This window comes from Pongo abelii, chromosome 11 (assembly GCF_028885655.2).
Source record: "Pongo abelii isolate AG06213 chromosome 11, NHGRI_mPonAbe1-v2.0_pri, whole genome shotgun sequence".
Lineage (NCBI taxonomy): Eukaryota > Metazoa > Chordata > Mammalia > Primates > Hominidae > Pongo > Pongo abelii.
In genome coordinates this window covers 20832378-20846230 of record NC_071996.2, presented here as the reverse complement: position 1 = coordinate 20846230, position 13853 = coordinate 20832378, and the positions used below count along the sequence as shown (strand labels likewise).

The 13853-nt window shown below is 61.9% G+C and overlaps 1 protein-coding gene across 12 annotated transcripts in view; it reads right to left on the bottom strand.

The window, feature by feature from the left end:
- Positions 1–505: 505 nt before the first annotated feature.
- BIN1 (bridging integrator 1) overlaps positions 506–13853 on the bottom strand; it is a 60246-nt gene continuing 46898 nt past the window's right edge. For 2 of the 12 annotated variants that reach the window (XM_054549147.2, XM_054549148.2), the window contains 9 exons: positions 11574–11718; positions 10039–10167; positions 6453–6560; positions 5975–5998; positions 4796–4903; positions 3671–3760; positions 3319–3429; positions 2938–3039; positions 506–1115 (listed from right to left, as the gene is read on the bottom strand). In XM_054549147.2, coding sequence (XP_054405122.2) covers positions 1008–1115; positions 2938–3039; positions 3319–3429; positions 3671–3760; positions 4796–4903; positions 5975–5998; positions 6453–6560; positions 10039–10167; positions 11574–11718 — 925 coding nt within the window. In that variant the 3' untranslated portion in view covers positions 506–1007. The remainder of the gene's footprint in view (positions 1116–2937; positions 3040–3318; positions 3430–3670; positions 3761–4795; positions 4904–5974; positions 5999–6452; positions 6561–10038; positions 10168–11573; positions 11719–13853) is intronic. The other 10 variants (XM_054549149.2, XM_063712711.1, XM_063712710.1 and 7 more) reach the window with 5 other exon arrangements.

The window sequence follows — 13853 nt, the reverse complement described above, 5'->3', positions numbered from 1 at the left end:
GGATCACCTGAGGTCAGGAGTTTGCGACCAGCCTGGCCAACATGGTGAAACCCCATCTCTCCTAAAAATAGAAAATTAGCCCGGTGTGGTGGCTCACGCCTGTAATCCCAGCTACTCAGGAGGCTGAGGCAGGATAATCGCTTGAATCCAGGAGCGGGAGGTTGCAGTGAGCCAAGGTCTCGCCATTGCACTCCAGCCTGGGCGACAAGAGCAAAACTCTGTCTCAAAACGACGAAATAAAATAAAATAAAAAAGGTCACTTAGGATAGCACTCAGCAGACTTCTCGGACAGAGATGGCTCGCCAAGCCCCTTCACCCAAGCCCCCAGTCCCTGACCTCCAGCTGACCACCTGTAAGAACCCCAGGGGACAGGGGCTGAAGCCCTGTGGTGCACCAGCCCAGGGCAGCGGGCCTTCGGGGGCAGACCATCTCGGTAAGAAAGCCACAGATAACACGGTTCCATCCGCATTCACAGACAAGAAGAGGGAGAACAAATACACACACGTTTTCTGAGAGTTTTTTATCATTTTTTTTTTTGGTTTCATTTTGTTTTGAACACTAAGATTTATTTTCAAACAGCACACAGACCGTCTGCGGGGCAGAGCCAGGCTAGGCTGGTATCTGGGCCCCACCCACAGCAGCTGCCAGGAAAAGAGGACCCTTGCCCGGGTGGCGCGGCCGAAGCTTCAGGCAAGCATGGTGGCTCGGCAGCCCCCAGCCCCGCCCTGCGGCCAGGCACACATGCGGGCATGGGCAGGGGCGCCAGGAACTCAACTAGGGGACACAGCAGCTTCAGGAACACTGGTGAATTCCGCCGGACTTGCCAGGACGCGGCTCTTTGGAAAACGACCTAATCTTTGGGAGAACGCCCCTATGCCTGGGAGTCTCCTCTTGATTTCCCTTTGCTCTTCAAAAGATTAAAAACGAAAACAAAACAAAAAAAAGAACCACACATTTTTCGGGAGGAGGTGTTCTTCACACGCCCGGAGGCTGCCTGGGCCCCGCCGTCATGGGACCCTCTCAGTGAAGTTCTCAGGGAAGACGCCGCGGCACTTCTCCAGCTCCTTGTGCTGGTTCCAGTCGCTCTCCTTCACGCCCATGAGCCAGCCTTCATCCTGAGAGGCAGAGCACCGGGTCGCACAGGAATGAGCAAGGGGCTCGACGCCACAGGGCACGCATCCCACTCCAACCTGCTGGGAAGACGGCCCCTCCTCCTGCTGTTCTTGGCCCCTCAGCCTGCCAAGCCCACCTTGAGAACACCTCCTCCAGGCAGCACTTCCTGATGCTGCTGGCTGAGGCTCCTGCCCACAGGCACCACAGGAGCCAGCCTGTCGTCTGCAGGTGGATCTAACATTTCGTGGCTGGTTCTGGTGAGGCCCACTGCATGCATGATGTGCATGCAGAGCACATCAGCCCTTCCAGGCTTCCAGGCTTCTCAAACAACCCCAGAAAGTTCTGGGAGTGACAAGTTACAAGTTCTAGAGGGACTTGGGGCCATCCCACCAGTCCTTCCAACTTCGACTTGCCCTTTGCTTCAATCCTGACCCCCTTAAGGCCTTCTCTGGGGGTGCTGACAGGCCCCTGGCCCCAGGTGGGTCACGGGGAGCTGCATGGCCATCCACTCCTGCCAGTGGCTGGGCTGAGGCTGCCCCTGCCGCTGGGCTGTGCCTGGGGCCTACCTGGGTCTTTGTTATTTCCCTCTGTGTCCTTGTCAGCCTGGTCACAGACCCTACTCATGCCCTATCTGAGCCCCTTCCAGCAGCCCCAGGGCAATTCTCACTGTGGGCTCTGGGCAGGAGTCTGCTTGAAATCCTACCCAGCCAGGGCTGGCCCACTAGGAGGTCCGTGAAGATCTTGGGGCTTAGGAGAAAGGGCCGAATCAGTGCCAGGCCCAGGAGGTCCTCATCACTCGGGCCTCCTGCCCCGAACCTCAGTAAGTACCTGGTACCCCTACATCCCAGCCCAGAACTCCCAGTAGGGTCCGCCTCATCCAAGACCCAGGCAGACCCACTGTCACCCTCAGCCGCTCTGATAACCCATTCATACAGATGCGTTGATGGCTAAACATGTTCTCTGGAAGCAGGAAGAAGCCGGCCAGGCCCTCTGTGCACAGCCCGAGGTGCTCAGGGGCTCAGCCGTGGAAGGAGCCAGATGCCCACGTGGCACCACCGACCCCCCACAAGCAAAGCTGGCTCTACACAGCAGGGAGGCTCCTGCCAAGAGTCCACGGCCCCCTGGGAGGGGCAACTGACCCAGATCCAGGAGGGTCCCAGACCTAGGAGGGACACACTTAGCACCCGCCCAGGCTCAACAGGAGCCCTCACTTCCAGGAGACTAACACGAAGCCACACCAGGAGAAGGGTCTGGAAGGCATCGTGGGTGAGCCTCAGCTGGGGACACAGCTGGGAAGCCCAGGGCCCTGCGTGCACAGGGCAGGGCCCGCCTCGAGGGACGGCACACGGGGCTTCATGAGCCCAACCAGTGCTCCGGCCGGCTGCAGGGTAGGCACCTTGTGGTCAAGCATCTTGACCACAGGTCAAGCATCTTGACGGCAGGAGGGGTCAAGCATCTTGTCCCAGGAGGGAGGCAGGCCTCAGGCACAGCCGCCAGGAGAAGAGGAGGGGAGAGACAGAGGCAGAGCTGAGAGCGCCTGAGCAAAGGGGGATGTGGGGAGAAGCAGAGGCTACAGGAAGAAGAGGGTATGGGGACAGGAAGAGAGAGAGGCCTAACAGAAGACGGGCCAAGGAAAGGGAGAGGAGAGGAAGGGAGAGAGGAAAAAGCCAGACGTGGAGGCGGGGGAGGAGCAGTTGGCACAGGAGCCCTGGTGCTCGCTGGCCTCTGCTGCCCCCTGCTGGCCTGTCCCCGCCACGGCGGTGCCAGCAGCAGCCAGGATGCCTGTGGTCCCCCTGCACTCTGGCGGCCCCACCCAGCCCTCACCTGCTCTTCAGGGTTCTGGAAGGGGATCACCAGCACCACGTCACCAGCCTTGAGCTGCAGCTCGTCTGTGTCGGTGGCCGTGTAGTCGTGCTGGGCCTGTACCTGCAGAGGATGCGGATGGCAAGTCAGACCTTCTGTCCCACCTCCAGCCCTGCACAGAGCACAGGCCTCGCGTGTGGGAGGTGCAGGTGGCAATATGGAGACCAGGAGTGCTCAAAAGCAGCAGGACAGTGTGGGGCTCAGATGCCACCTTGCCGGCTGGGAGTGACCTAGTAGCACCTGCACGACTTTGGGCAAACCACAGAGCCTCCTGAGGCTCAGGGTTCTCATCTGCCCACCAGGGCACCGAGGGACTGCAGCAGTCAGAGGCTGTGGGCTCACCTTGAACATGAAACCTGGGGGCAGGTCCAAGCGCCCGGCCCCACTGCCGCCCTCCACGGTGCCATTCACAGTTGCTGGGAAGGTCTCCACCACGACAGCAGGAAGAGAGCTCTGGTGGCAGAGGTACGGGTCAGCTGAGCAGGGAGGTGGTCCAGGGACAGCCAGGGCCACCGAGGAGAAGAGGGGCGGGGAGGGGATAAAAGTGTTTGCGCCTGGTGCCAGACCGGCCCGCCTCCAGCTTCCTCAACAGGAGCCAGGCCTGGACCAGCACCAGCAGGGGCCACAGGGGAGCCCCGGGCAGGCAGGCGGGCGGCAGGGAGGAAAAGGCAGGGCTTTGTCCCTGCTGTCTTACGGAGGCTGCTTCACTTGCCGCCGTCTCCCCTGGATCCTGGGCTCCAGCCGCAGGTTGGGTCCCACCCGCCACCTCCGAGGCCTCTGCTGGCTGCAACATAAATGCCGGCTTGGGGTCAGACACAGGACAGGACACAACCGGGACACAGGAAACAGGCCACAGGAGGGCAGCACCCAAGCGACAGGGCTGGGGGCATCGCCTGGCTGGCAGCAGGGTCTAGAACTGCCCAGTGCCTCGAAGAATCCAGGGAGCCTCTGCTGGACAGGCTGGGCCCTGGGCCTGGGAAGCAGCTGAAGAGTAGGCGCTGGCAGGCCCAGGGATGTGAGTGACATGCTGTGAAAAAGCCCAGTGCAAGCCCCAGAGTGCCACCCCCAACCCCGCCTCACAGGCCCTGCCCTCTCAGCACCAAGACCTCACCCAGCCACAGCCACCGCCCGCCCACCCTGCTTGACCCGGCAGGTGGCAGGTTCTTGCTGAACTTATAGATAGTCCATGGCAGGGGACAGCAACACACAACTGTCCCAGCCTGAGCACAACCCAGCGCAGGCAGTGCTGTGCAGCCTGTGCACAGCCCAAATCCAAGAAGGGTGTGGCACAGCACGGGCACCACAGCACGGGCACCATGGCAGGCCCTGCAGGAACCCCAGAGCTGGGCTGACCTGGGCCGACACTCAGACTTGGCCACTTCTGAGTGCTGGAACCAAGTTACTCAACCCTCCTAGGCCCCATCTCCTCATCTGTAAAAGGAGGAAGTGTCTGGCTGGCAAAGTGACGATGAAGATTAAATGAGAAGATTCTGGAAAGTGCCTGGCATAAACCAGTAGGTGCTCTAAATGCTCCTCCTGCGCTGGGAGGCTGGGCTGGGAGGCTGCGCTGGGAGGCTGGGCTGGGAGGCTGGGCTGGGGTGGGCGAGCAGGAGGGGCTGATGCGCCCAGCTGCGCTCACTCACCCCTGGCAGCCTTGGTGACAAGCCCGTGCTGGGGCAGCCTAGCTCAGGACCCTGTCCTCACCCTCACATCCATGGTGGCCTGGTCCCTCCTGCAACCCCTCCTCGGGGCTCTCCTTCCATGCTGCACCCCCAGAGACTGGGGACAAACCAGACAGGTGCTGGAGGTGGGCACTTACTTGGGCAGGCCCCGGCTCGGCCGTCTGGCTGGGCCAGGACACAGCAAAGGTGCCCTCGGCAGCGCTGGGCTCCCCGGAAGGCAGGCTGCCGGCTGGACTCTCTGTGGGCTGGTAACAGGCCACGAGGAGAGAACAGGGAGGGGGCGGGGAGGCCGGGGTGGAAAGGCAATGGGCAGGATCAAAAGACAAGAGAAAATGTCACCAGCAGCTGGGGTTGGTGGGGGCAGGGTGGGTACCAGCAGAGCCCGGCCAGCCATCCGCCTCCCACATCCTCTCTCCTACCACTGTCAAAGGGACAGGCAGGTGTGACTGTGTTGCCCAAGCTCAGCACCTACCGAAATCCACTTGTCAGAATGGCCCTACCAGCTCACACCAGGCTGGCTTTTTCTGGCTTCCTCCAGAGGGAAATCCTGCTGTGGAGCCTCCAGAGCTCCCAGGAGCCTGGGCTGCCAGCGCGTGCCCCAAGGGCACCTGCACACCCGCCTGCCCCTCCCAGCATCTCTGCCTGTATCAGGGGGTCTCAGGGACAGAGCCCAGGAGACCCTGTTGGAATTCTGGCTCTACCATAACCAGTTCTTGGGCAAGTACTGAGCCTTCCCTGAGCCTCTGTGTCCTGAGCTATCAGGTGACAGTGACACGGTCCTGTGTGAGATGTCCTTGCACCTGCCTGCAGGCCCTGCTCTCAGAAGGCACTCAGCCACAACCTGTCTTCCCTGACTCTCTCAAACCATCCATTCCTCCCCTCTCCCCTTCCTCCCAAACAGCTCCCCACTGCCAAAAAGCTCAGAGAAGGCAAGAACCTTCTACCCTGAGGCCCTCCTGCCCCACACCCTGAGGACACTCGTCCATCCTGGGTGACCGGCCCACTTCTGTCTGGAGGCAAATACTCACAGGCTGTGAAAACAGGACCAGATCTCAGGGGACCCCTGTCTCAAGCTAAGCTGAGGATCCCCTTTTCCAAGGGCCTGCCAGAGGGAGAAGCAGCAGAATGGCTGGAGGCGGGTGGCCTCACCAGCTCCCTATGCGTGAGCACGTGCCTGTGTGTCCTGCGTGTGGGGTGTGTGTGGGGGGTGCATGCACCTGTGAACAGGCTAGGAGGAGGCCAAGGCATGTGGACCTGGACACATATGGAAGAGTGGCTCCCCCAGGGGCTGGACAAAGAGCAGACGTGCAGCTTACCTCCCAGAGGTCCCATGGAATTGACTGAGCGCAGCAGTGAGGGTGAGAAGGACAGTTAGCACAGAGGTTAGAGACAGGGCGGCAAGCAGTCCCCAGGGACCCTACCCCCGCTCGCCCCAGCAGCGGGGCGTCCAGCCCAGCAGGCACAGGAGTGGCTCAGAGCCAGCTAGACTCCAAGGTTTGCAGGTGGCTGAGCTCCTGATACCTCTCAGGGAGCTTCAAGACCCCAGGCCAGGATGCAAGATGAGCACAAAGTTGCCGGGAAGTGTTCAGTGACTCCCTACTGAGAGTTCTCCCAGCTGATCAGGGGCTGCTTCCTGCCCTACAACCAGGAGGTGATGAGGGCTGAAGGCTGAGGTGCCAGGGGAAGGGCAGTGACCCAGGCCTAGCTGGGGTCACGTGGCCAATAGGCAACATGAGCCCAGGGTTGGGCACCTGGAAGCTGGTGGGCCCATGGGCAGTGGTGGGCATAACCAACCTGACCGGAGGGCGTGGGTGCCTTCACAGGGCTCGTCACGGGCGGGAGGGGGTCAAAGTCCAGGTCCAGCAGACTGGCCTGCTCCGAGAAAGGGCCCGGGGCCTCAAACTTGGCAGCAGCAGCAGAGGAGGAAGCAGTTAGTGTTAAGCTGGGAGCCCTCACCCCAGGCAGACACTGCAGGCACAGGCACACGCGTGGACACACACACACACACAACACGCATGCACAGAACAAGCACACATACACGCACACACGCTGGCACACAGCCCAGGCACCAGCTCATCCACCTCACACATGGGAGCACTGCCCAAAGCCACGCGCCCCGGCACAGGCTCCCGCCCACGCCAGGAGGACAACCCCAGTGCCCGCCTCAAACTCCCAGTCATAGGCCAGCCCATGGCCACCACCCCACAGGGCCAGCGCCAGGCCCCAGCTCTCTCCCGCCTCCATCCACAGACTGACAGGCCCCCCCACCCCGATGCCCGCACCTCCTCTCCGCTCCCTGCCCCAAGAGTTCTGCTGATCTCGCTACCCCCCAGTGACAAGAGTAACACCACGCCACAGCCACCCTCAGTGCTCCCGACTGGGAAAGTTCCAAAGGGAGAGACTTCACACTGGCTTTTCCTCAACCCCAGACAGGCAGGTCACTCTCTGGCGACACCACCAGCAGTCAGCTCCAGGGATGGAGGAAAGGGTGGAGCCAGCCCACAAAGCCCAAGAGGCCAAGCTTCAAAGTGGGGGTCTTCAACATTCGGGGGCTTCAGAACCACCTGGGGCACCTGGGTTAAAACTGCAGGCCCTTGACCCCTCCCAGCAGCCCCCCGCCAAGATCTCCTTCCAGTGAGCCCAGGAATAGGCATGTGACAAGCATGGCCCCAGGGATGGGACATGGTGGCCCTGGCCATACTGTGACAAGCCTCCCCATAAGCTGGGCCAGACTAGCATGGGAGGAAGGGGCTTCCTTAGAGCCCCCAGCACGGGTGGGGACAATGACTCCAGTGAGCCATGGGACAGCACCCATGCCCAGGGCACAAGCTGACTTCCGAGGAGCAGGGACTGGCTCAGCTGCAGTCTCCATCTTGTACCTGGGGCTTCCCTCTGGGGGCCAGAGAGAACTTTGCCCAAGTTTAAAAGGAGAGGGACGTGGCCGGCATGCTCCCCTCCGGGGCCCTCAGGCAGTGCTGGAAGAACCCCAGCCCCGCAGCCCAGGCCAGCAGCTTCCCGGCTCTACACGCTCTTGACAGGCACAGGGCACTGACAGGGGCGCCCTCCCACCAGGCCTCCACCATGAAGGATGTGAGACCTGGGGCTGTGGGCCAGGCTCCCCAGAGGCACCTCCATAGCTGAGCCGAGGGCCCATTGAGAGAGACCCAAGGCCGTCAGTCCTAAAAGCACCCAGCTGTCCTGCAGCTCAGGGGACAAGGCGTGGAGCAATCCACATGGCCAAGCCGAGGTGTCAGACAGCTCAGGCCAAGTGGACTCACTTCCTGGAACCAGGGGCCCTAGGCCCCAAGTCCTGCCCTGGGTCCATCCCAGCAGCAGCTGACTTTCCTTTAGGTCCAGCCCTGTCTGGGGAACCTAGGGCAGGGAGGTCACTGCTCTGCCCCATAACCGGCCGTTTCTGAAGAAGGAGCCCTGAGGACACCCGTGCACAGCCTCGAGGTGCCTCCCACCAGCGGGCGGCCAGCATCTCTCCCCAGTGGCCCCCACCCTGCCCCAGCAACACCCCTCCCTCCCGTCTCAGAGAAGTCAGCCAACCCAGGCAGCAATACCCGTCGTGTGCAAAGGGGAGGGTCATCCGCCAGAGAGCTGACCATCCCTTCGCTACCCTGCCCCGGCAGGTGGCACCTCGCCATGCAGGCCCGGGACTCTCCCTCCATACAGGGACATAGGCTACTCACCATCCCACAGCCAGGAAGCCCGTGGGCACCAGTGTCATAGACAAGGGCAAGCCCACCCCTGCCCCATGCCCCACCCAAAGGTCATGGCTCCCCCACCCTAGACCAGACCGGGAAGACCAGTTGCCTGGAGATGGCACATGCAGTGGCCAGGGAGGCAGGTATGGTATGGAGGGACAGGCGCACTCAGAGCCTGGGTGCGGGTGGTCTCTGGGCCACCTCCTGGCCTGGCACACCTTGTTCTGGCGTGGGCCCACGGCATAGGCCCTAGGTTCCTTTCCTCACCTGTTAAATGGGGGCATGATGCCCTCCCAGAGGGTGGTTGAAAACCAAACAATGGGGTATAGGAAGTGGCTGGCACCATTCTCCGCTCAGTATTTGCCAGTGTCCATGCCATCCCGTCTCCCTCGCCTGCGCACACACTGGGCATCCCCAGGGCGGAGGCACGCTCGAGCCAGGGAGGCCAGCAGCAAGCAGCCCCGGAGGTCCTCAGCCCCAGCCCCACACTGCTCTTCCTACATCACCCTCTGCCACTATCCCACAGAGAGGGGATCCCGCGGCTGCCAGGCCCCTGAACTAGGGCATCACCCACCCAGACACCTGCAGCCTCCTATCTAAAGTTCCTTAATTCTAGCTCTAGTCTTTGCATAGGGGCTTGAGGCCCACCATCCCCAACCCTTCCTAGCAGCAACCACTGTTCGCAGTTCCCAGCGGCCACTCCCCACACACACCCTCCGACCTATCCCCACTAGGCATCTGAGCTGTGCGAAGGGGTTTGCTGGAGGCCACCACAGCCTGGACTGGACAGCCTTCCCTACAGGCGAGGCTCCGTGTGGGAAGGGTCCTGGCTCACCCACAGGAGGGAGGCTGAGGCCTGGAGGGCTGGACTTGAGAAGGCAGTCAGCTCTCGGAGAGTGCAGGGAAGGCCGGCCACCTCTGGGCAAATCTGACAACACATCAGCCCACTCCAGCACTGGCAAGACGCGATTCCAGCACAGGTACTCCAGCCCAACCTCCACCATGAAGGACGTGAGATGTGGGGCTGTGGGCCGGGCTCCTCAGAGGCACCTCCACAGCTGAGCCAAGAGCCCACTGGGAGAGACCCAAGACCCTCTGCGTGGCTCCTTGCTGAGCCAAGGGCCCGTCGGGAGAGACCCAAGCCACCCTGGGTGGCTCCCTGCTGTATCTGGGCATTCCACGCCTCTTAGGGAGTGTGCACACAGCAGCTCTGCCCTGCAGCCTGGCCACTGCCCCCACCCTCGAGTGGCTGACAGTAGCTATGGGAGCTGAAGTCCAGGTGCTTCAGCCATTCCAGGACCTTCCAACTCTCCCTGCCCCTGGAAGCCTTCCCTGACGGCCACAGGTCCTCCACACTCCCTGATCCCCTCTGCCATAGCACCCACTGCGCCGCGAGGGCGCTGCTGACGTGACTGCTGCGCCGGGAGGGGCGGCACCTTTCCCCTCTGTGGCCCTGCATCTGGCCTTAGTACATGCTCAGAGATGGGTGAGGAGGATGATGAGGTGAGGAGGATGATGGAGGATGATGGAAGGAAGGGTGAGAGAGGGACACTGACACTCTCTCTGGCCAGATTCCTGGCTCTTGAGACAGAAGCATAGAGGATGAAGGCCATGCACGCCCTGAGAGGGCAGGAAGAGAGGAGAGCTGGGCCGCGGCGGCCGCGGCTGACCTGGGAGGGGGTGGTCACGCTGATCTCAGGGACAAACGTGTCCTCAAACAGGCTGAGGATCTGCTCCTGCTTGACTTCCTTGGACGGGGTGTGTTTGGGAGGCGGAGGGACTGGTGGGCCTTTCCGGAGCTGTGGGTCAGCGGCGGGTGAGGGGCCGCGCGGGAAGGCACAGCAGAGCGCGGGGTTTGGGGGAGACAGACAGAGACAAAGCCACGGTTAGTCACACCTCAGCCCACAGCCCCACCCAGGCCACTGAGCAGGACGCAGCAAATGAAGAGTCACTGCCCTCCCAGCCCCCCAACATAGACACCAAGACCCCAGGCCACCCCCGAGAAGGACACTGAGGCAGGCGGTCCAGAAATGCTGTGTGGAGAGAGAAGAGATAGAGAGGTGAGGGGAGAGGAGGGAGGAGAGCGAAGAAGAGAGAGAGGCCCCAGGCTGCCCACTGGCCAACTGTGGGAGGGTCTGGCTCCCACTGGCCTGGTGAGAAGACTGGGGAAGGAAACAGTTGTTGAGAGACAGCCGGGCCCCAGCCTCCCCCGGCCCACCTCTCCCTTCCCGCAGGCCCCTCTCTCCACCTCCCAGGGCACAGGGCTGCCCACAGGGAGCCCAGCTCAGACGAGTGTATCCCAGAGGAAGCCAGCGTGGCACCAGGATGGGGCAGAGGCCACACCCCTGCCCACCAGGTGGGGGACCTCAGGCAGGTCACACACCCATGAGGCTGGGCTTCCTCATGCATCAGCTGATGACAGCGCCTGCTTCACAGGGGGGTTGTGGGGACTCAGTGAACGAAAACACAGAAGGCACTGGCACCAAGTCCAGGCCAGGGGAAGTGCTGTTCGGGACAGGCTCCCACCATGTCCTTAGCCCTGCTATCCTAGTCAGCAGCAGAGCAGGGTGGCAGCAGAAAATGGGGAGCTGCAGGAGCCCCAGCTATAAGAACACCCCCTCCTGGCCGGCCAGCACCTAGGGCCCTGCAGACGCCTGGAGGGCCCGCTGGGGGAAGGTGGGGTGGAGACAGGGACAGTCCGGAAGCCCAGGACCTGCCCCCTTAGCCACCCCTCACTCTCCTCTGAGCCCTTCCTCTCTCTATCCCTTTAAAGGTCCTGCATGGCCACCTGGCTGGGCTCCTCCCTCAGGCCCCTTTAAGAGAGAGGCCAGGAAGAGGGACAGGCAGCCCACTCCGGAGATCTGGATGCTCTGTGGGCTGAGGGCCCAGAGCCTCTGCTAGGGAGGAAAAGAAGATAGAGAAAGAGTCAAGCAGACAAAAGACCAGGGAGAGGGAAGGGGAGGGTGCTGCAGTGGGGGTGGGGGCTGGGGAGGAGCGAGCAGTCACAGATGCCTCCCGGAAGCACACCAGGCTGGGTGCGGGGAAGGAGACCCAGGTCCAGGCCCAACCCCCACTGGGCAAAGCATCGGGTCCACAGCTGCCCAGGCCAGAAAGGGGACAGAGGAGTGGGACGATGGGGGACAACAGCAAAGCCGGAGGAGAAGGAGGGAGGGCTGGGGACCTGCTACCAAGACATCACTCCTACCTGAGATGGGGACTTGGGGAGGGTGGCCCCGGGCGTGGCCCCGCCGGCCAGCTCTGGCTCGTGGTTGACTCTGATCTCGGGGGTGGCGGCAGGGGAGCCATCTGGAGGCGAAGGGCTCTTGTTCCCTTTTGCAGGCGCGTTGTCACTGTGGGGGCAGGACAAGAAAGGGAGCCCAGTGTTGGGGGGCCCAGGCACAGGAGACGGAGGGGCAAATGTATTGACGTCTGTGTGAAGAGATGTGTGCATATGGAGGTGTGAAACTGTGTGTGTGTATGTGAGAGAGAGCAGGAGGGTGGGGGGAGCCAAGGGACCTGGGCCTGGGGGGCTGGAAGTGGGGAGCCTGCCTCAGAAACAGGAACAGCACAAGGCAGGACTCCAGGCTGGAGGTCTATGGTCCCCAGGAGTGCAGGCAGGTCCCTTGGAACCATCTGTCACAGAGGCCAGACCAACCACCCCACAGGCTCCATGGGGTCCACCAGGGCCCATGCTGACAGCCCAAGATCCACAGCAGGAGAAAGCCAGACATCCTAGAGGCACAGTGAGTCTCCCACACCACATACCACCGCATGAGCCCCTCTGTTCTGGGGGCTGCTCCCCAGCCGTCTGCCCTCCCTGCCTGTCCATCATAGCACCCTGGTACACGTCTCCAGACCTTGGCTCTCCTGTCCTCTCGGCCGCTGGAGGCCGCAAGCAGGGCCTGGACAAACTAAGAGAGGCGTCCTCATCACAGAGGAGTGGGCAGCTGGCAATGGAGGGGACAGGTCCTGAGCCATGGTGTTCAGTGCCAGAACCCAAGGCGGAGGTGGTGTGATGCTGTACACCCCAGGCACAGGGGCGGAGGTGCAGGGAGAAAATTCTCTACCAGAAGCTGCACAGAGACGCCTAGAAAAGTGCTGCCCAATACGGTTGCCACTAGCCACAGGCGGCAATGCAAACTCAAAGCAATGAAATTTACGTGTAATTCAAATGAAAAGTTCCGCTGCCCGGTCACACTGGCCAGTTTCAAGTGCTCAATAGCCCCATGGGGTAACTGGCTCCTGTGCCGGACAGTGCAGATCTAGAAGCATCCAGCAGGAACCAGTGACCGAGTCACCTGAGGGCAAACAGTGGAACAGTGTAAGAGATGTCGCTGACACCATCTTTCCTTCTGGAATTTGTGTTTTATGGGAATGTATTCTCCTTAAAGAATATGTATCAGTATAAGTATATAGTATACACATAGAATTGTTTAAAAAACAAAAAACCCCACCGTGCTGCAGTGTCACCTCCCTGGCCCTCCCCAGGCCTCCTTCCCAGCCACATCCTCCATTGCTAAGAGCGCTGGTGGCCCGGGCACCACCAGGGCTAGACAAGTGTGGGGCGCCCAGAGGAACGTGCTAAATCCAGCCAGCTGCTCAGAGGCCTGCCCGTCCCGCGCCGCCTCCGCCTTCCCACCCAACACACACACGACAGCCCTGCCGGGCAGCACTGCACACAGAGCCAGATTATGGGTTAGTGGCGCCTGGGAGCAGGGCGCAAGGCGCATGCACAGGGCCGGCCAGGGCGCGGGCCTCTGCGCCCCTCCGCAGCACTCACTGCCAGTACCTGTTCTTCTTTCTGCGCAGCCGCGAAAACAGTTTACTTTTCTTTCTGTGGGGACGGACGGGAGGTGGAGGCCTTCATTCTGGAGAAAGGCCAGGTGCAGAACTGGCCTGTCCCCTTCCCTCTTTGCCAACCCTTCTGCTCAGAGGACAAAGGGGCAAAAGCCTCTCCTAAGTGCCAGAGGCCTTGCAGAGGGCCTGGGCCTGCTATCCCGGGGTGCCCTGGCTGGCCCCTGCTGTGGCCAGGTGCCCGGGGTGATGCTAACAGGACCTGGTGAGGGGCAGGAGGCTCGGGGCAGTGGAGAGTCAGCCTGCCCATGGTCCCAGTCCCCAGGAGCTCCAGGTGTGCCCTGAGTGCCAGAAAAGGCCCCCAGGCGAGCGCAGAGTACACAAGAGGCCTCTCTGCTGGCAGGGAGACTCCTGGGCCTCCACTGCCCCTCTCTCTTCCCCCCATCTCCTTCCTGAGGGGAGCCATGGTTCTGGCCAGGACGGCCCCACTTACCCCCTGCTGACCCATCCCAGTGTTCCCACCTGTGCCTACAGGCCAGGCAGCTGTGCCTCCCTGCCCGACCTTGGATTCACCTTTTGGCCTTTATTCCACAACCCCCACCCCCCTACCCCCACGCCGCCACAACGCCACCGTCCTAACTTCCCCGCTCCCAGCCTCAGGCCACCACGGCCCCTCTCTCAGCCACAACTA